This window comes from Larimichthys crocea, unplaced genomic scaffold (assembly GCF_000972845.2).
Source record: "Larimichthys crocea isolate SSNF unplaced genomic scaffold, L_crocea_2.0 scaffold137, whole genome shotgun sequence".
NCBI classification, from domain to species: domain Eukaryota; kingdom Metazoa; phylum Chordata; class Actinopteri; family Sciaenidae; genus Larimichthys; species Larimichthys crocea.
In genome coordinates, this window is record NW_020851881.1 from 23,967 (window position 1) to 44,282 (window position 20,316).

The 20,316-nt window shown below is 42.9% G+C and overlaps 1 protein-coding gene across 2 annotated transcripts in view; it reads right to left on the reverse strand.

Moving 5' to 3' along the window:
- LOC104926316 (protein NLRC3-like) overlaps positions 1 to 19,080 on the reverse strand; it is a 36,593-nt gene extending 17,513 nt beyond the window's left edge. For both annotated transcript variants that reach the window (XM_027275458.1, XM_027275459.1), the window contains exons 1-6: positions 19,016 to 19,080; positions 18,245 to 18,394; positions 17,764 to 17,883; positions 17,387 to 17,622; positions 15,166 to 16,966; positions 14,880 to 14,971 (exon numbers count right to left, since the gene is read on the reverse strand). In XM_027275458.1, coding sequence (XP_027131259.1) covers positions 14,880 to 14,971; positions 15,166 to 16,966; positions 17,387 to 17,622; positions 17,764 to 17,883; positions 18,245 to 18,375 — 2,380 coding nt within the window. In that variant the 5' untranslated portion in view covers positions 18,376 to 18,394; positions 19,016 to 19,080. The remainder of the gene's footprint in view (positions 1 to 14,879; positions 14,972 to 15,165; positions 16,967 to 17,386; positions 17,623 to 17,763; positions 17,884 to 18,244; positions 18,395 to 19,015) is intronic.
- Positions 19,081 to 20,316: the final 1,236 nt, after the last annotated feature.

Sequence of the window (20,316 nt, forward strand, 5' to 3'; positions counted from 1 at the left end):
ACCACGTGTCAGAGACAGCCCATTTAAAAAAATATATTAAGAACCCAGACGAGCTCTAGAGTTTCTCTCCTTCTTGTGACAAGAATATTAAATCCAACTTAAACTTTGAACTTTGAATCCAGTCCTCCTTATTCAAGGTTCTTCTTTTAAAAAATCTCTAACACTAAGCGCAGTCGTCTTCTCCTAACTCCTTATGACCTCTCCTTCTATCTTGCCTCGTGACGTTTTCCGTCGACGTCAAGGAAAAGTGTTTAGGAAAGGACTTTGTGCAGGAAGTCTGCTTAGTCTCCGTTTAAATCCACAGAGCAGACGGAGGGGAAGTGATGCTGAGTCAGGGTGAGTGTTAATCCGACATTTTCATTAACATCAGATGGTGCAGGCGGCAGTCTCGGTCCGACGTTCTCTCACCGCCATTGTTTTATGTTTCTGCGTGACGCTCCAGCCACGTAGCGCGCTGCACACCCAGATCCAATCGCCATCTCTGGGGATTTTAACCACGTCACACTGGACTGCACACTACCAGACTTTCACCAGCGTGTAGCTGCCCCACCGGAAGATCAGGACGTTGGACCTCCTGTGGTCACTCCTCTGCACCCACTGGGGAAGTCTGACCATGACCTGGACAAGTCAAAGATCCAGAGGCAAACCACACACTCCTTCAGGAAATGGTCTCCAGGCAGTGGAGGCTCTGGGGACTGCTTTGGATCTGCTGACTGGAACGTCCTGCAGGAGCACATGGTGAGGACATGGAGGGGTCACCCACTGCCCACCCTGACTACCTGAACTTCTGTATAGATGCATGGTTCCCATTAAAACTGTCGCTGCTTCCCTAAAAACAAGCCCTGGATTACCAGTGATGTCAAGGACATCCTTAACTGGAAGAAGAGGGCATTCAAAGACGGTGACAGAGACGAGCTGAAGCACGTACAAGGGGAACTCAGGTCCAGCTGAGAGAAGCAAAGGACGAGTACAGAAGGATGGGAACAGAAGCTGCAGCAGACAACATGAGGGAGGCCTGGGATGGCAGGAAAACCATCACAGGCTGCAAGAAGAAGGCAGCAGCACAGAAGAGGGGGATGCTTTTTAACAGGTTTGATACTCCAGCTCCTACAGCCACTGACTGCCCATTCCCACCCTTCACACCCCATCACGTCCATCATCACCTCGACTGCAGAGGATCCACTGCAGTTCGGATACCAGGGGAGGTGGTGTGGAGGATGCCATCCTCTATCTGTTCCACGGGGCTTACTTTCATCGACAAGGAGACACCCTCCACCTCTGCACACCTTCATCGCAGGACTGCTGTCTCAATCCTGCTCCACCAACAGACTCAAGAACTCTTTCGTCCTCCTGGCCATCAGACTGTACAACAGCTCTCAGTATATTTATTTTCTATGAAAATGTTTAATTATAAGTTTCTTTTCCTCTGTACAATTTAAATCCTCTGCAAATGTTTCATTTTGCTACAGATGCTTAATTTCTCTGGACAATGTTAAATTTAGATTATCTCGGGTCGTTTTTAACTATGGTCACTGTTTGATATTATGATCAATCTGCTTTCTAATGTTTGTTCAATGTATGTTTGCATGCTGCTACTGGATGCTTGAATTTCCTTTGGAATCAATAAAGTATCCATCATCCATCCATCTCATTAACCTGCTGAAAACGAGCAGAGATTAAAGAAAAGTGTGTGTGTATTTAAAACGTCTGTTCTGGTGTTTGGTGTCAGGACGTCCTGAAGGATCCGGTCTCTACAGCTGTGGACACTGGTCTTGCAGACACTGCATCACCTCATACTGGGACCAGTCTGCTTCATCAGGAGACTCTCCTGTCCCCCGTGTGGAGAAAGATCCAGAACAAGACTGTGGACTGCAGACAGCCAGTCAGACCAGCACTGTCCAAGTAAGACTGTCCATCTTTACAATGTGACCTGCTGCATTTCCTCACATTATGTTTATTTAGAGATTAGAACTGATACAAGCTGAGCTACAGACGCTCATGTTGATGTGCTTTGTGATGTAAAGAGTAGATTTTTAAAATAACGTCAGATTTTATTTGACTTTAACTTTTATATTCTCTGTCATCACAGACCTTCTGGCTGTGGACTCTCAGAGACTCACTGTGAAGTCATGGCCTCAGCTCTGAAGTCCACCCCTCCCATCTGAACTACCTGAAGTTTCAGAGTGAAGCTCTGCTGATCTTGTGGAGAGTCCACACTGCAGTCTGCAGACTCTGAGGTCAGTAGAGGGTTGCAGTCAGTCCCTGTTGGTCTCAGCAGTTGTACTAAACACAGTTAGTATCAAAGCACAGATCCAGTATTTCCTGTAAACCTCCGACCTTCTCAGCGGCTGCTTTCCTCAGTGAAGCTGTGAGAGGAGAACGGTGACAGGCTTCAGGATTGGACAGAAAGACAGAGAGAGAGAGAACAGTAGCCATCAGATGAGCCAGAAGCTCGTTGTGATCATGTTGGTTTTGGTTTGGTGAAGACGACTGTTGTTGTTGTGTTCATGTCTACAGGAAATAAGCTATTCCAGCTGACAGCCTCCAAGATGTACAGAGACAGTGGTCCTCATTCATCAGACTGTCGGACAATAATTTCAATAATATTAATAATATTTATTATTAATAACAACAACAACAATAATAACAATGTATTAGAGCTATTTCATTAGCTCCTACACCACGTGTATGTGTACATAAGAAAAACACTGATTCATGACTTCTGTTTGCTGTTCTCTCTTCAGGTGTGCCCTCATCTCAGTATGACTCTGGTATGACTCTGAGATGAGATGAGTTGAGAATGATATGTGTATGACTGTAGTATGGGAATGAATTGAGTCTGAGTCAGGTGTGAGTGGTGAGAAAGGTGTTTGTGTTGGAGAGGATCAGCTGAGTCCTGATGATCCGAAGTTGATGAAGCAGCAGCATCAGCTCTGACTGGGCCATGTTACTGGGAGTGGAGTGGAGAGGAGAGCTTCATCCTAGCAGAGACTGACGGAGGATCACAACAAGTGGAATGACTGTCAGCGCTGCAGTCTAACTGCTCTGAGATCAGCTCCACTGTCAGACACAATGTCAGGCACCTTGAACCTGTGGAAACCTGGATCTGAGTCTGAGCCTGGATATTAGTTTTTTCTTTCTTTGACTCATTCAGTCTGTGGTTTCTCTTGTATTTCTTTGTTTTGCAGCTCACTGTGGATGATGAACTGCGTATTTACATTCTACTGAATCATACGTATACATCTGTATTTGTTGTTTGGACTCCAGGTGGTGCTGCTGCATCAACATCAGATACACTCAAATACAACAGTGTGTTTGAGTTCATCTGTACTCAGACAGACGTCACCAGGAGACAAGATGGGTCAAACCTGTGACTGGCACCACTAAACACACTATGTAAATATCAAAGGTCACCAAGTACATTTACCAAGTCTGACTTTAATACACGTATAAGGATTGTATCAGTACCATATTGGTCTGATAGAAGGACACATTCTCTTTACTGCATATACTGTACTACTCTTTATTCTGTGTAGTTTATCCAGAGTAAATTATATCTGAAGCCTTTCTGGACAGCTTTCTGACTTGTAACACGTGATTCCTCATTTGAGTGTCATCTGTACTGACAGACGTCACACACCATTCAACCTTGTTGCCTTGTGTATTGTCACCATACTGAGTAGGCAGGTACATTTCATCAAGACTCTCTATAATACTAAAGTATTTGTATTCAAAGATGCATTTACTTTGTATTTTCTCTCGTAGTTACCACAACAACACCATGGCTATGATTGATGAGTTCGTACTCCTGAACACCAACATGTCGGGTATGGAATCATGAAGATGTTGTTATTGTGGTCACAGCTGGTGTTTATGAGGGCAGAGATTTAGCTGCTATAGTCCGTGAGGGGGAGCTCTCGTGTTGTTTCCCTTATCAGGTGCAGTCATTACATCCACATATTCAAAGATACAGCACAGGTGGGAAATGGGGGAGGTGGTAGGGCAGTTCATGGATTTTGGGTATATCCCAACAATGACAGAGTCCGTATTTGAAAAGTGGGCAGTGGTTTCATTCACTGAGCGACAAAGTGAATATACAATATACAAACATTCATTATTCATATTTGAAGGCACAGGGAGGGAAAAAAAAAAAACAAAAACACACACATACAAAACATTTTGAACTATGTTGTACTGAATGCAACTCAGATTATGAATTAATCTGTTTGGTGTGTGTGTGTGTGTGTGTGTGTGTGTGTGTTTTATCCGCTTGATTCATTAACCAATCACCTTCATTCCTTCTCTCGTTGTCTGTCATTAGATTAGTTCAAAACTTAACACAACAGATTATTCAACATCATTTAAACATCACAACTCATTTAATACAGTTGTTCCAAGCGTGAGAGAGAAGGTCATGAGAAACGACACACAACAGAGAGGGGAGGAGCAACATTAACCAGTGATCCAGGTTGATAGCACAGGTAGGAAAACTCAAGAGTGCAAGGTTTAGTTTGTTCAGTCTCCATTTTAAGTCGACAGAGGCAGACGGAGGAAAAGTGATTCTGATCGTGAGTGTTATCCAATTACATCTTCAACTTATTTTTATTATTTTCCTGTCCAAGTCTCTGAGTCAGTTTTCTCTCTGTGGACTGTAGAGGAAAGAAAAGTTTGAATGAACTCAACAGTTTGATTCATCTGTCGACACAAAGCTCTGATTAATTGCTTGAATTGATAATTCACATTAAACCTGCTGAAACCAAGAAAACAAGCAGGACTTAAAGAAAAGTGACCAGGATGAAAATATGTTGTTTTTACTTGTGGAGTGGAAAAGTCTCATTGACTCTTGAACACCAAACACGTAGGTTAACTCATAGAGAGGTGGAGGCTCATTTTGACTGTTTGACTCGAATGCAACTCAGATGATGAATGAATTAATCTGCTTGTTATTTTCTCCATGATTGAATGGTTAGTTTGTAAAAATTCTGAAAATAGTGAGAAATGTTGACTCAGTTACCCAGAGTTCAAGGGGACACCTTCTCAATGCTTGTCTTGTTCAACCAACGTCCAAACCTCGCACGATAACCAAAGAATTAAAAAAAGACCTTAAACAAATGCTTTCAGAGAGACTTCCAGTGTTTTAGACGGACATAGGATTTGTTGTATCGGAACTTCATCACCTGTCGACAGGGGTGGGGACTGGGACAAAAATCAGCCCTGGCCATTTTCTGTCCAGGACCAGCCCAACACCATTATCAGAGACCCTCATTACAGCTAGACAGTCCACAAAATCTCACGGCATCTTCTGCATACTACAAAGGAGGATGATCCTATTCCTTGGTAGCAGTTAAAATAGCCGTAAACTATGAACACAAGGATGGACTCTAACAACTGACAGCTATAGAAAATCCAATTACCAATGTCTTTTATCATATATTACGTTAGTTTATTACATTATTAAGTACCTCACAACTCACAAAATCAAGTTGAATCCATATAACATTATAAGACACGTGCATTACTAAACAATCAGAGCGTCTTCACGTAGCCAAAATGTGATGTTTGAAGTGGAGGCAGTAAGAGAGCAAGGTCCTCGGACATGACAGATAGGGAACAAACTCCTCCGGCTCTCACATCAAGTGGTTGGACCGGAGGAGGGACATGGATCATACATACACAAATTAATCTGAAAAAACAAGAGACAAATGTTTTATTATTATTGAGTGGGCCTGAAATGCGCACACTCCAAATGCCTCAAAGTGCCCAGCTACAGACATGATTATCCCCTCCAACGTAGGAAACTTCGAGGCGGTCCAGTGATAAACACTGTTGTAGCTGTCAGATCTATAGTTTGGCCTGACACGCAAATATGCGGCAGCAACTCCCATCTCCAGCCTCCTAGACTCCCATGTTAAAAAGGCGGGAAAAAGGAATTTTCTGGAGGAAGGCAGAAAAGTAGTTTCTCTCTCTGCTCCCAAGGGCACATTTCTTCATTTATCGAAACAAAACGACTATGTAGACCGATCAGGAAGGACTCATCTTGCTTGTGGTTACGTTAGGTTCGATGATTGAAAATACGGTTTGGTCAGAATCCTTCCTGTTCGAGAGGAGGTTCTCAGCATTTTCTCTCAGTCTCTAAACTGACATTCTAAAAGGTGCAGTAACTCCTCCCTGATTTACAGTTGGTCCTGGTCGCTATTGCAACCTCAGCCTGCGTGAAGAGAAGAGGGGGGAGGGGCCAGCAGGCAGGAAGCCGAGCGGGCGGCCATTTTAGTAGTTCTTGGCACTTAATTTGAACTTGTCTGTTAAAATGGCACGACAGGACAGCAGAGCAAGACATGCTATATAATAATTCATGGGGACGACGGGGCCAGAGTCACGCACACTCAAAAATTTCTTTGAAATTTTTTCTAGTCATCCATAATATCACAATTGGGCATTTTTTTAAACAGAATCAATCACAACGCAGTGGTTGATTTTGTCACAGCCCTTCACTCTGGGCTAATATGTTGTTGTAAAATCTGCATTTTTTAGGTCACATCACATTCAATGTAAAAAACGTTTTCTACTTTGTTTTGGACACAAAATGTCGCCTCTCCAGCCCCGGGCTAACGTCACTGCAGCACCTCTGGGTGGTGACCCTGCACCAAACAGGTTGTGTTCGGTTTTGAACATTAAGGCTTCCACTTCCAGAGACTTTAGCTTTTTTTTAACGGCAGTTGTTTTCAGCGCGTTTCTTGCGGTTTTATCCATTTTAAACTCAGCGGCAGCCCATCCCGCACTCCGGGCCCATGCCACGCGGTCCCGCCCACCAAGGCCGATTAAACCATATGGGCCTGCGGCACAGTGCCCAGGGGCACCAACCATTCACAACCATTGGGGGGCACCACATGACACAAACTTTAAAAATATTTTCGTTAATTTGTTGTTATTCACTTGTTGAAATGATAAATGGCCATATATAACTCCTCATGAACACTAATTCATAAACCAACAACACAATAATACTGATAATATTGACACAAATCGGATTACATGACCCTTCTTCCCCCCTTTCCCCAATCTGTCAGTTGGGTCAGTCCACACAGTACGCAAATGTATCATTTAAAAAAAACAAGAACAAAAAAAAGACAGAAATGAACATGGAGAGGCATCAACTTAGTGGATGTGCAAAGAGAAAAATAAAAAAAAGAAAGACTCCAGACGTCTAGCCACAATTAAAAATGTTCCAGAATAGATTGTTTTTTTGTACGAAACACCAGGGACCTTGCTGTAACTAGCCTGGTGACCGTGAAGCCGCAGTTAGTGGATTACGTAATGCTAGCGGGAGATGGGTTGCTAGCGGTAACCGGAGAGTTGGTACTACTGCTATCGCTATCGTATATAGTGCCCAGGGGCACCACATTGGCTTAATACGGCCCTGCGCCCCACCCTGGTTTGTGTTGTGATTGACAGCACTGTCAGCCCATGTTGATTGACAGTGACTTGAGTTGCAATACTGCCCTCTTCTGGACTTTACTTCTTTACAACTTCATTTTCTTTTCCTTTTAAATTCTTTTAATTACCCAGTTAAAACGCTACCCCCTATGATTTTCCTCCCTTCTTCTCTTCCCACATTCTATTATACTTTTGAAATTTCTCCACTGCTCCTGTCCTCCACACCCTGCCTTCATCTCTTCCTCCCTTTCACTATCCATGGACATTCAACCATCACATTGCTCCACGTCTCTCCCCACAGCTACATTAGACCAGTTGGATTGTTTTCCTATTATATTGAGTGTGTTAGTTATTTTACTGTGTTCCTGTTCTTAGTCCCTGTTCCACTCTGCCACCTCCACAACACCCACCTCACCACCTCATCCTGTCGTTTATATAAATGTCTCCCTTTTCCTGGACTTTCCCTATTGTTCCATTGATTAATTATTTCTTTCCATAAATTCAAATTTCCCACTTGCTTTTGATAAGTTTTACTTTCATTTCCAGATTGACAGTGACAAACATAGACCAATAATATGCGTCGATGTGGCTACACGCTACTAGCCCTCTGTAGCCAATTGGCACCTGGGGGAACAGAGCAGAAGTGGTTGAGAGAAGGATGAACAGAAGGATGGGGAGAGAGGAGAGAGAGACGGAGGCGAGAGGGGAGAGGGTAGAGGCGGGGAGAGAGGAGGAGAGAGAAGGAGAGCGGAGAGAGAGAAAACAAAACAAAAACACAAACAAAAACAAAAAAAAAACAAAAAAAAACCATAGCGGACGGACCGGCCCAATCATTGGTTACGCGAGGCCACACGGGACGATGCCCGGTAATGCCAGATGGCCAGTCCACCCTCGACGTAAAAGCTGCAGGAGTTGTGTTGACTCCTGCTCCTACTCAGTATCAAGCAGGGCAGGAGACGAAGCTTTTACCGACGATTCAAAAAGAGCTTTAGCCTCTAACTTCACTAAAAACCTGATTTATTCACATCATTCCAACACAAAAACCATTTTAATTCCTGAGAGAGACGCTCATGCACGGGCAACATAGCGGAGCAACCTTACCATGTGGTCCATGCTGACAAGACCAGGGAGGGAACCTGAAAAAGTGAACGTGTTTGTTCAGTTCCTTTTTAAGTCGACAAGCGCCGGAGGAAAAGTGATTCGAGTCAGGGTGCGAGGTTAATCAACCTTTGTATTATTTTCCTGTCAAAGCTCTGAGTCAGTTTTCTCTCTGCGACTGTAGAGGAAACGAAGTGGGATGACTCCAGTTTTTTGATTCAATGTCGACACAAAGTCTGTTGTTCCCAGCGCAGTCTGCAAAATGTTACTTCCTGTTCTCTCAGTTTGTTTGTGGCTCCTGTTGTGGTTCCTGTCGTGTTAACATTTAGTTAATTGTAAATTCGTTTAAAGACTTTAGTTCAAAACTCAACCAGGATTATAATATTATCACTCTTTAAAACATCCAAACTCATTTGAATTCTTGAGGAGAAACTCATTAACACACAAAATTGTCGGACGCAAAGTCTTTTGTTCCTACGCAGTCGTAAATGTTACTTCCTGTTCTCTCAGTCTTGTTTGTGGGTCTTGAACAAACCTGTTTTTCTTTGTTCCTGTGTTCTGAGCTCCAAGTCCGTGTTCACATTTTAAATCCGGCGCTGCAGAATACATACAGTTGTATATTTTCTTTCAGTTCCTGTAGTGCGCTTTGGCCTTGCAGAGTGATGCAGAAAACAAACTTCAAACATCCGGAAGAGGAAAAGTTAGGCCCGACCGATCCTAAAGATACAAAAACATGTATTTTCTTGGTTGTTTCCACTCAGCAGTTACGTTCAACACCAAACAGACACACCTCCAGCAGCTGAATTTGGTCTGACTATAACTGGGGGAGTCCAGAAGATGATTCATTCTGAGGATGAAGACGAGGCAGAGCAGGCTCTAATGTCAGCATGTCTGTCTATGAGAGTGATCGGTAAAGGTCTTTCCTCCAGCCTTGCATTAAGGAACCTGGACCCTCAGACACAAAGTAAGAGAACTGATACTAACTCATTTATTTGACTCCATTTCAGTTGCTGACTTTGCCATGTTTTCGGTTTGGTTTTGTTTTAGTACATTTTCTTACCCAAATGTTATTTTCGAACAACATTTAACAACACTTTTGTGACAGACGAACGAGAAAACCATTTGTGCATCTTCCTCTTCGTGTCTCTGAAAGCTGTCAGTTCACCTGGAAAAGCTGTAACTGATCTAAAGGAGCCGAATACAAACTTTGAGCTCCTCCTTATCAACAGCAGCAGCACTTGTGTATTAGAGCTTAGACATGAACTTTGATCAGAGGATTTATCAAAGATTCATGTGATCTGAATAAAAACAGTGGTTGTTTTGCAGAGTTCAGTCCAACACGACGAGCGGCAGAGTCTCCCGGATTCCATCTGTTTCGTCTATGAAGAGGACCGGTTCCAAAGGTCTTCCTCCAGACTTTCAGTAATGAACCTGTGACCCTCCGACCACAAAGTAAGAGCCTGTTTTTACTGTAACCTGACCTGCCAGTGTCGTCCAAATCTTGATCTTTGTCACCAACAGTCAACACATCATTTGAGTTGATAAAGAAATGTCTTCCAGAGAGACGAAGAGGAGTCATTGTTCCTGTGGAGGAGCAGCGTCCTGACTGTGGTTGGTGTCCGGACGTCCTGAAAGGATCCGGTCTCTCCCAGTGTGGGACCCACTGCGTTTCTGCAGACCACTGCTCACTCATACTGGACCAGCTGCTTCCTCAGGAGACTCCTCCTTTCCCCATGTGGAGAAAGCTCCAGACCAAGACGTTGGATGCAGCAGCAGTCAGGACCAGCAACTGAAAAGTCAGTAAGACTGTCCATCTTACACTGGACCTGCTGCATTTACCATTCTGTTTATTTAGCGACTTACAATGAGTTATTCAGGCCATTTGGACACAAACCCAAAACTGAAGAATCAGCAAAAGTCCATCAGCTTCATCAACTAACAGTTACAACAAATGGATGAGTGTTTGGTTGTTTGATATACGGAGTAGCCATGAGCACATTTCAAGTTCTGTTAAGCCGGTTATGTAAATGGGCAAGGATAGGCAGGACAGACCATATTTGTATTTAAATATTGTTGGATCAGTTTAAAAGTTATAGGAAGAACAGCAACGTGAACTAATTTAGACGACTCTGAACCTGTCACCCCCACTGATACAGATAATATCATAACATTCCTTTAGTTGGTTTTCTGCTCAGTAATGAGCATTATATTTTATATCCACATGGTACTCCCCTAGCCTGTCTCTCCTGTCCTTGTACTGCTAATTTATAATTATCTCTCCTGTCCTCAGTAAATCAGAGGCCAACTAAAGGAAGTGCCAGGACATGCAAAAGACAGGACACACAAACACTATCTATATGAGTTAAAACACCTGAACCCCAGTATAATCTTAATTTTTATAACAACACACTCTCTCTGCTGCAGGCTGTCTCCTCCTTTCCTTTCCTAAAGGATGCTCCGGTGTATCCTAGCTGAAGGAGATAATAAAGGAAGCATTGAAGCTCCTTTTCTTAACAGTTAGAGAATTCAAACAGCTCTTATCATGGCGGACATGTTAATACTTCCAGATCATTTCACTCAGCGAGGAAGGTTCCTGAGCAAAATTGACTGTTCGACCGCACCCCCTGTATCATGTTGTATCATGTAGTTATTGTTGCTCCTCCCCTCTTCATTTACAGGAAATCAGGTGAGTTTATCTCTGTGTCTATGTGTTTGAAGCAGGCCAGAGCCTACAGATAGACTGTAACAACTCTCATATCCAATAACAGTGGTGGGTCAGAAAGTTGAGCTGAGATCAGACTGAAATCAAACGTTTCTAAAGATTTCACAGATGATGTGTGGTTGACAGAAAATATTCTTCATGTAACGTACAATTAAACTGATGGTGTCCCACATTTAATGTGTGTCAAACTGTGTGGAACTCATAATTATTGAAGATAACATAAGGTCAGAGATGTTGTGGCTGAATGAATTTAACTGTTCAAACACTGAGTTTTACCATGGCGTTGACAAAGAAACTGTATTTAATGTGGATCGGTCACATCTGGCTGACATCAGGTCCACTGATCCATCAGATCGGAGCATCTTTACTTATTTTAGTCCTCACTTCATTCTCCATTTGTTAGCTCAGCCTGCTGTAGCATCAACATCAGTCATCAGTGAGATATCAAAACTTTTACACTGTCGGATGTGACTTTCTAAAAGAGCTGTTGGTTTTCTGAATACGAAGCATGTGACCTCAGTGATGATGACTGAATGAAGAAACCCTCAGCTGCTGATCTATGGACGTACACTGAGAGCAGGAATGAAGGTGATTGGTTGATGAATCCAGCTCATAACACACACACACACACTGTCAGTGACATGCCACTCATTTATTGCTGGTGAGAGAATAAACAAGAGAATAAACAAACAAAGTGCATATTTTATATTAATATATTAGATATTAGATATTAACCATGTGAAATAGTAGGACAGACATCATCAGCATGGCATGAAATAGACAAGGCAACAATAATGTTAGAACTAATAAGTTAGAACATTAGTGTTGAAGTTGGTCATATTTTATAAAGTAATCGTAACACTGTTGTATGTTTGAGTGTCATCTGATTGTTGATGCAGCAGCACCACCTGGAGTCCAAAACAACAAACTACAGATGATATATACAGTATGATTCAGTAGAATGTGAAAATTAACAGCAGTTCATCATCCAACAGTGTGGAGCTGCAAAACAAAGAAATGCAGAGAAACCACAGACTGAATGAGTCAAAGAAAGAAAAAACTAAATCCAGGCTCAGACTCAGGTCCAGGTTCCAGGTGGTTGAGTGTGGAGCAGAAGGAGTGGAGGAATCTCAGTGTGTCTGCAGAGACTGTGTAGAAGGACAGAGCAGCAGCAGAGCAGTCCAGATCCACCGATGATCCTCTGTCACATGATCCAGAGGAACACACATGATGATGGTGGACTTGACTTTGTGTCTGACAGTGGAGCTGATCTCAGAGCAGTTCAGACTGCAGCGCTGACAGTCATCTCCACTTGTTGTGATTCCTCCGTCAGTCTCTGCTGGATGAAGCTCTCCTCTCCACTCCACCTCCCAGTAACATGGCCCAGTCAGAGCTGATGCTGCTGCTTCAACCTCTCTGGATCATCAGGACTCAGCTGATCCTCTCTCAACACAAACACCTTTCTCACCACTTCCACCTGATGAGAGAAGCAGACAGACAACAGAAGTCATGAATCAGTGTTTCCAGAGACTCCCTTCATCAGCTGTCAGTCAGTGATGCAGCACATCCAGTATAAAGACCAGCAGGACTTCAGTCCTGTTCAGACACAAGTGGAGCGGCTGTGTAGCGTAGCCAGCTTCCTGTCAGCTCTCATGTTAACGTGTTGGACTGAAGCTCACAGACCTGCATCAAGTCTGTTGACTCTGCACATTTCACTCAAGTACACAGTGGAAATAAAGTGTTGACAGTCCCTGAACGCATCAAACATGTAAATATGGAGTCTGTTCTAAAAACATTTGGACTAAACTAAAGTCACATGGACATCTTAAACACATGATCACAACGAGCTTCTGGCTCATCTGATTGGCTGACTGTTCTCTCTCTCTCTGTCTTTCTGTCCAATCCTGAAGCCTGTCACCGTTCTCCTCTCACAGCTTCACTGAGGAAAGCAGCCGCTGAGAAGGTCGGAGGTTTACAGGAAATACTGGATCTGTGCTTTGATACTAACTGTGTTTAGTACAATACTGCTGAGACCAACATGGACTGACTGCAACCCTCTACTGACCTCAGAGTCTTCAGACTGCAGTGTGGACTCTCCACAAGATCACAGAGCAGCTTCACTCCTGAATCCTGCAGGTTGTTGTAGCTCAGGTCCAGCACTGTCAGATGGGAGGGGTTGGACTTCAGAACTGATGCCAGAGAAGCACAGCTGATCTTTGACAAACTGCAGCTCCCCAGTCTGAATGAAGAATAAATGATGTAAGTTTAGAAGACAATGTTCCTCATCATTCAATGTTTAATAATCTGTTCAGAGCTGAAGAAGGTTTAGAAAGTAGAAGTTTAGAAAATGGAAACTCCAAACACCAGAATCCAACAGGATGCAGGTTCACAACTGTCAAATACAAAAAGTCACAAAGAGCTCTCATTAATATTAATGACAGAAATTAAGACTCAAGATCCCAAAGTTTACAAAGATGACAAATATGTCAGGATGAATTTTGGGGAAATGTGAACAAAAGACATCAACAATATTTCAGTCAGTATAAGCATCATATAGCTTCATCAAAATGTTGGAAAAAGAAAATACTGAATATATTTGTTACTGTTGAAATAGAGATTATTTATTTATTGTATTTATGTATTTGTATTATCATCTATTTAAACTAAAACATGATGTGAATATAAGATGAAAATCCAGAGTTGAAGAGGTTCACAGTGAATTATCCAGTGTAGATTTTTCTTGTTATATTCAGGTTTGAAATGTGCAGCTCAACATTGCTCTGCCACAGTCAATGGACTAAACCACAGAAGAAGAAAACAGACTTTAGCATCCAGATACTCAGTGTGGATCAGTATAATATCAGCCTGATGTCTGCAGTTTAGTGTCACCACAACTTTCACATCATATTAATCTCAGCACAGAAGTAAAAATGGTGTCTGACCTCAGAGTCTGCAGTCTACAGTCTGGACTCTCCAGAAAATCACACAGCAGCTTCACGCCTGAATCCTGCAGGTTGCTGTTGACACTCAGGTCCAGCACTGTCAGATGGGAGGGGTTGGACTTCAGAGCTGAGGCCAGAGAAGCACAGCTGATCTCTGACAAACTGCAGTTCCTCAATCTGAATAAAGAATAAATGATGTTGATAAAAATCAATTTATAATCCAATCAGATGTGTTCAGGTTTGAAATGTGCAGCTAAACATTACTATGTCCTAATCAATTAGCTTTTCTCTAAAATGAGAAGAGTGACTTTGTCATTGTGTTATTGTGGATCATCATAATGTCAGCCTTCTACAGACATTATCCAAACGTCAGCATAACATTCAGACAACCATTCATGCATGTTCTCTTCATCTTATATCTCCCTGTACAAATATAGTCTCAAAGTGACATCATCAGAGAAAGGCTTAATGTCTAAATTCATGTAATACTGTGTTCTGAAGGTTCTGTATAAAAATACATTGTTCCTGACAGGCCAAATCCTTCAGTTTTCAGACAAACACAGTGTAGATATACACTGTACATAGGCAGAATATATGAACTGACCTCAACGTCTCCAGTCTACAGTTTGGACTCTCCAGCCCAGCAGACAGCTTCACTCCTGAATCCTGCAATTCGTTCTCACTCAGGTCCAGCTCTCTCAGATGGGAGGGGTTGGACTTCAGAGCTGAGGCCACGACTTCACAGTCAGTCTCTGGGAGTCCACATCGAGAAAGTCTGTGATGACAGAGAATATAAAACTTAAAGTAAAATAAAGCTGAAATTCTCTCATAAAATACAACTCTGGGCATTTTGCATCACAAAGCACATTGACAGAGGCTGATCGTATTATGCATGTGTGTGAAGTGTGTATCTTCAATGGCTTCAGCTTTACGTTGTTTTATAATGTTGATAATCACATCTGGACTTACCGAGCCTTTCTGCAGTTCCTCACAGCTGGAATCAGTCTCTGTCGTCCCTCCCATGATGTGTTGAACTTCTTCAGGTCAAACTCATCCAGAACCTCCTCTGACATCTGCAGCATGTAGGCCAGAGCTGAGCAGTGGATCTCAGAGAGTTTCTTCTCTGATCTGTTCTCTGACTTCAGGAACTCTTGGATCTCCTGATGGACTGAGTCATCGTTCATCTCCATCAGACAGTGGAAGATGTTGATGCTTCTGTCAGGAGAGATATCATCACTGTTCATCTCCTTCAGGTTGTTGATGGCTCTCTGGATGATTTCTGGACTGTTGTCTGTCTGACCCAGCAGGCCTCCTAAGAGTCTCTGGTTGGACTCCAGAGAGAGGCCATGAAGGAAGCGAACAAACAGGTCCAGGTGACCATTTTTACTTTGAAGGGATTTCTCCATGGCCTTCTTCAGGAAGACATCCAGGGTGGAGTAATCCTCCTTCTTCTTCTCTTTCAGGAAGTCCTTCAGTACCTCTGTCTTCTTGTTGGTGTAACAGTGGAACAGGTAGACTGCAGCCAGAAACTCCTGAACGCTCAGATGAACAAAGCAGTAGACTGTTTTCTGGAAGATCACACTCTCTCTTTTGAAGATCTTTGTACAAACTCCTGAGTACACCGAGGCCTCTGTGACATCCAGACCACACTGCTCCAGGTCTTCTTGGTAGAACATGATGTTTCCTTTCTCCAGCTGTTCAAACGCCAGCCTCCCCAGCTTCAGAAGAACTTCCCTGTCAGCCTCCGTCAGCTCCTGTGGACTCGTCTCATGTCCTTCATCGTACTTCTTCTTCTTCCTCTTTGTCTGAACCAGCAGGAAGTGTGAGTACAGGTCAGTCAGGGTCTTGGGCAGCTCTCCTCTCTGGTCTGTGGTCAACATGTGGTCCAGAACTGTAGCAGTGATCCAGCAGAAGACTGGGATCAGACACATGATGTGGAGGCTCCTGGAGGTCTTGATGTGTGAGATGATTCTGCTGGACAGATCTTCATCACTGACTCTCCTCCTGAAGTACTCCTCCTTCTGAGCGTCAGTGAAGCCTCGTACTTCTGTTACCCTGTCAACACATGAAGGAGGGATCTGATTGGCTGCTGCAGGTCTGGAAGTTATCCAGATGAGAGCCGAGGGAAGCAGATTCCCCTTGATGAGGCTTGTCAACAGCACGCTGACTGATGACTCCTGTGTGACATCAGACACGAGCTCTTTGTTGTTGAAATCCAGTGAAAGTCTGCTTTCATCCAGGCCGTCAAAGATGAACAGAAGTTTACAGACAGCGAGCTTCTCTGCTGTGACCTTCTGTAATGTTGGATGGAAAACATGGAGCAGCGTGAGAAGACTGAACCGCTCATCTTTGATCAAGTTCAGCTCCCTGAACGAGAGCAGAACCACCAGACTGACATCTTGGTTCTCCGAGCCCTCTGCCCAGTCCAGAGTGAACTTCAGCACTGAGAAGGTTTTTCCAACGCCAGCGACGCCGTTGGTCAGAGCGACTCTGATGTGTCTCTGTTGGTCAGGTAAGGCTTTAAAGATGTCGTGGCATTTGATGGGAGTGTCATGGAGGGTCTCCTTCTTCTTGGAAGCTGTCTCAAGCTGCCTCACCTCATGTTGGGTATGAACCTCTTCACTCTGTCCCTCTGTGATGTAGAGCTCAGTGTAGATCCTGTTGAGGAGGGTTCCACTTCCTGTTTCATCACTTCCTTCAGTCACACGTTCACATCTGGTCTTCAGACTGATCTTATGTTCATCTAAAACCTCCTGCAGACCACCACTCACTAAAACAGAGAAACAAGTTTGAGACTAAACAAAGAAAATGTGACAATCAGCTGATTATTTCAGCATCACAGACAAAAACATCAATATTAGAATTTATAGAGAAGTAAATGTTAGAAAGTCCAGTTCTGGTTGAACATCAGCCAGCTACCGCTCAACAACATCCTGACTGTTTGCTGTCCTGGATCCACAATGGTGGAACGAGCTCCTCACTGACATCAGGACAGCAGAAACTGTCCACATGTTCAGCCTGAAAACTCACAAACTAACTGCAGCACTTGAAGCCGTTCAGCTTGTTTCATGAAGTTCATGGACTTTGATGATTCTTCAGTTTTTGGGTTGAATGCACAAATTTGAAGTCTCTGAATAAACGTAATGTGATGAAATGCAGCAGGTCACATTGTAAAGATGGACAGTCTTACTTTGGACAGTGCTGGTCTGACTGGCTGTCTGCAGTCCACGTCTGGTTCTGGATCTTTCTCCACACTGGGGACAGGAGGAGTCTCCTGATGAAGCAGACTGGTCCCAGTATGAGGTGATGCAGTGTCTGCAGAACCAGTGTCCACAGCTGGTAGAGACCGGATCCTTCAGGACGTCCTGACACCAAACACAGCAGGACGGCTGCTCCTCCACAGGAACATGACTCCTCTTCCTCTCTCTGTGAAGACATTTCTTTATCACTCAAATGATTTGTTGACTGTTGGTGACAAAGATCAAGATTTGGACGACACTGTCATGAATATAAATCTTTTCGTCATCATCTTCATCAGGTCAGTTTACAGTAAAAACAGTCTCTTACTTTGTGTCTGAGGGTCCAGGTTCTTCACTGAAGGACAGAGGTTCTTCTTTGGACCGGTCACTCTTCATAGACAGACAGATGGATCCTGGAGACTCTGCTCTCTGTCTGTTGGACTGAACTCTGCAAACACCAACATGTTTTTATTCAGATCACATGAATCTTTGATAAATCCTCTGATCAAAGTCATTTCTGAAGCTCTAAATACACAAACTGCTGCTGCTGTTGATAATGAGGAGCTTTCAAAGTTTGTATTCGTCCTCTTAGATCAGATTACAGCTTTTCCAGGTGACTGACAGCTGTCACAGACACTAAGAGGAAGATGTCACAAATGGTTTCTCTTTCTGTCACAATAAGTTTGTTAAATGTTTGTTCAAAAATACATTTGGGTAGAAAATGTAATAAAAACAAGACCAACATAAAACATGGCAAAGTCAGCAACAAAAAATTAGTCAGATTAATGAGTTAGTATCAGTTCTCTTACTTTGTGTCTGAGGGTCCAGGTTCATCACTGAACTCTATAGGAAGATCCTTGGAAAAGTCACTCTTCATAGACAGACAGCTGGATCCTGGAGACTCTGCTCTGTCCTCCTCTTCCTCCACATGAACATCCATCTTCTGGACTTCAGTCAGTCTGAGAGGTGAAACAGTAACAGTCAGGACAAGGTCCCTCCAGTTGCGTCTCTTGGCCAAAGTTAAAATGTTTTTAAGCCGTCCCAACCTTGAGAAAGCCATCCATGCCTTAATAAGCTCAAGGTTGCAATGCACTTTATGTTGGCGTCTCCCAGTCTTCCCTCAGTCGACTTCAACTTGTGCAAAACGCTGCTGCCCGTCTTTTAACTAACACCAGCAAACGTGCGCACATCTCTCCTGTTCTTAACTCCCTTCACTGGCTTCCTGTCCTTTATAGAACTGATTTTAAACTTTTAACATTTGTTTTTAAAGCTCTTAACGGTCTCGCCCCTTCGTATTTATCTGAGCTTTTAACTGTCCGCAATCCTGCTAGAGCTCTGAGGTCTAAAGATCAACTTTTGTTCGAAGTGCCCAGGTCGAAATATAAACACTGGGGTGACCGAGCGTTTTCCGTTACCGCCCCAGGCTCTGGAATAAACTCCCTGTCGAGATGCGTCTCGTTTCTGACCTGGGCCTCTTTAAAGCCAGGCTAAAGTACTTTTACATTTACATTTACAGTCCACAGAAAACTGACTCAGAGACTTTGACAGGAAAATAATAAAAATGTTGGATTAACACTCACCCTGACTCAGAATCACTTTTCCTCCGTCTGCTCTGTCGACTTAAAATGGAGACTGAACAAACTGAACAAACTGAACTCTTTCACTTTCAGGTTCCCTCCCTGTTCTTATCAGCATGGACCACATGTTAATGTTGCTCCTCCTTTATGTTGCCCGTTCATGAGCGTCTCTCTCAGAATTAAAATGAGTTTTGATGTTTAAATGATGTGAATAATCTGTTGTGTTTAAGTTTGAACTAAAGTTCTTCAAACTAATTTAACTAAATGTTTTCCTGTACAGACTTACAGGGAACACAAACACAGTTGGACATCAGCTCCTCCATGATCTACTGGATCTGGATCTTTCTGTGTCAGGAGACAGTGAGTTCAGGTGAACAAGCTTTCATGTCAGCACATTTCCTGAAGCACTGAGATACTTTGCTCCACTATAATAATCTGATTTTACATACAAATGCACAGTACTTTTACAGTACTACTACTTCGGATACATTAAACTGGTAAGAGTATAGAAAAGAACTTTAGTATTTGTTCCTATTGTATTTCTTATTTTCTTAGGATTTGAGTTCTTTTTCCATCACTAGAAAATGCAACTCAGTACATTTACTTCAGTACAATATTGAAGTACTGTACTTTGCTTTAGGACTTCTACTCGAGTACTTTTTAAAAAGCCAATATTGAACTTTTTACTCCACAACATATATTTGTTTGCCAGCAGATAGTTGGAATCATGAGCACGTTATATCCATTCAATAATAACACAGTAACAGACACATGTGGTATTTCTACTTCTACTGAGGTAAAAGGTCTGAGTACGTCTTCCACCACTGGAAAACACTGGATTTATTATCTGCACAGTACTTTCCAGTAAACTTCCTCCAAACGGCTTTAAATCTCTGCAGGTGGAGTTTAATGGGCAGATAGGTGAGCGCAATAATGAAGTGGTGAACACCATCAGCTTCTCTGCGTCTCCCACATCTCTTTTCATTTCCCTGCAGGTCGTGTTGCATTTTAAGAAAATACCTTTTTCAAGCTTTAGTTTCGACAGAGAGAGCTGAAGAGTGACAGGCATGTGGGGCATGTCGCTCATCGACACTCCTGCACTGTCGCATTTTAACCGCTAGGTGTCAGTGTTTCACAAGAAGTACTCAGATCTTTTACTAGGGTAAAGGTACAAATATATATATATATATATATATATATATATATATATAGAAATATACAAATCTAAAAATATATACAAGCAAAAGACATCTGTGAGGCAATATGGCACAATGTAAACAGAGTTAAAAAGACGAAAGGTAGGA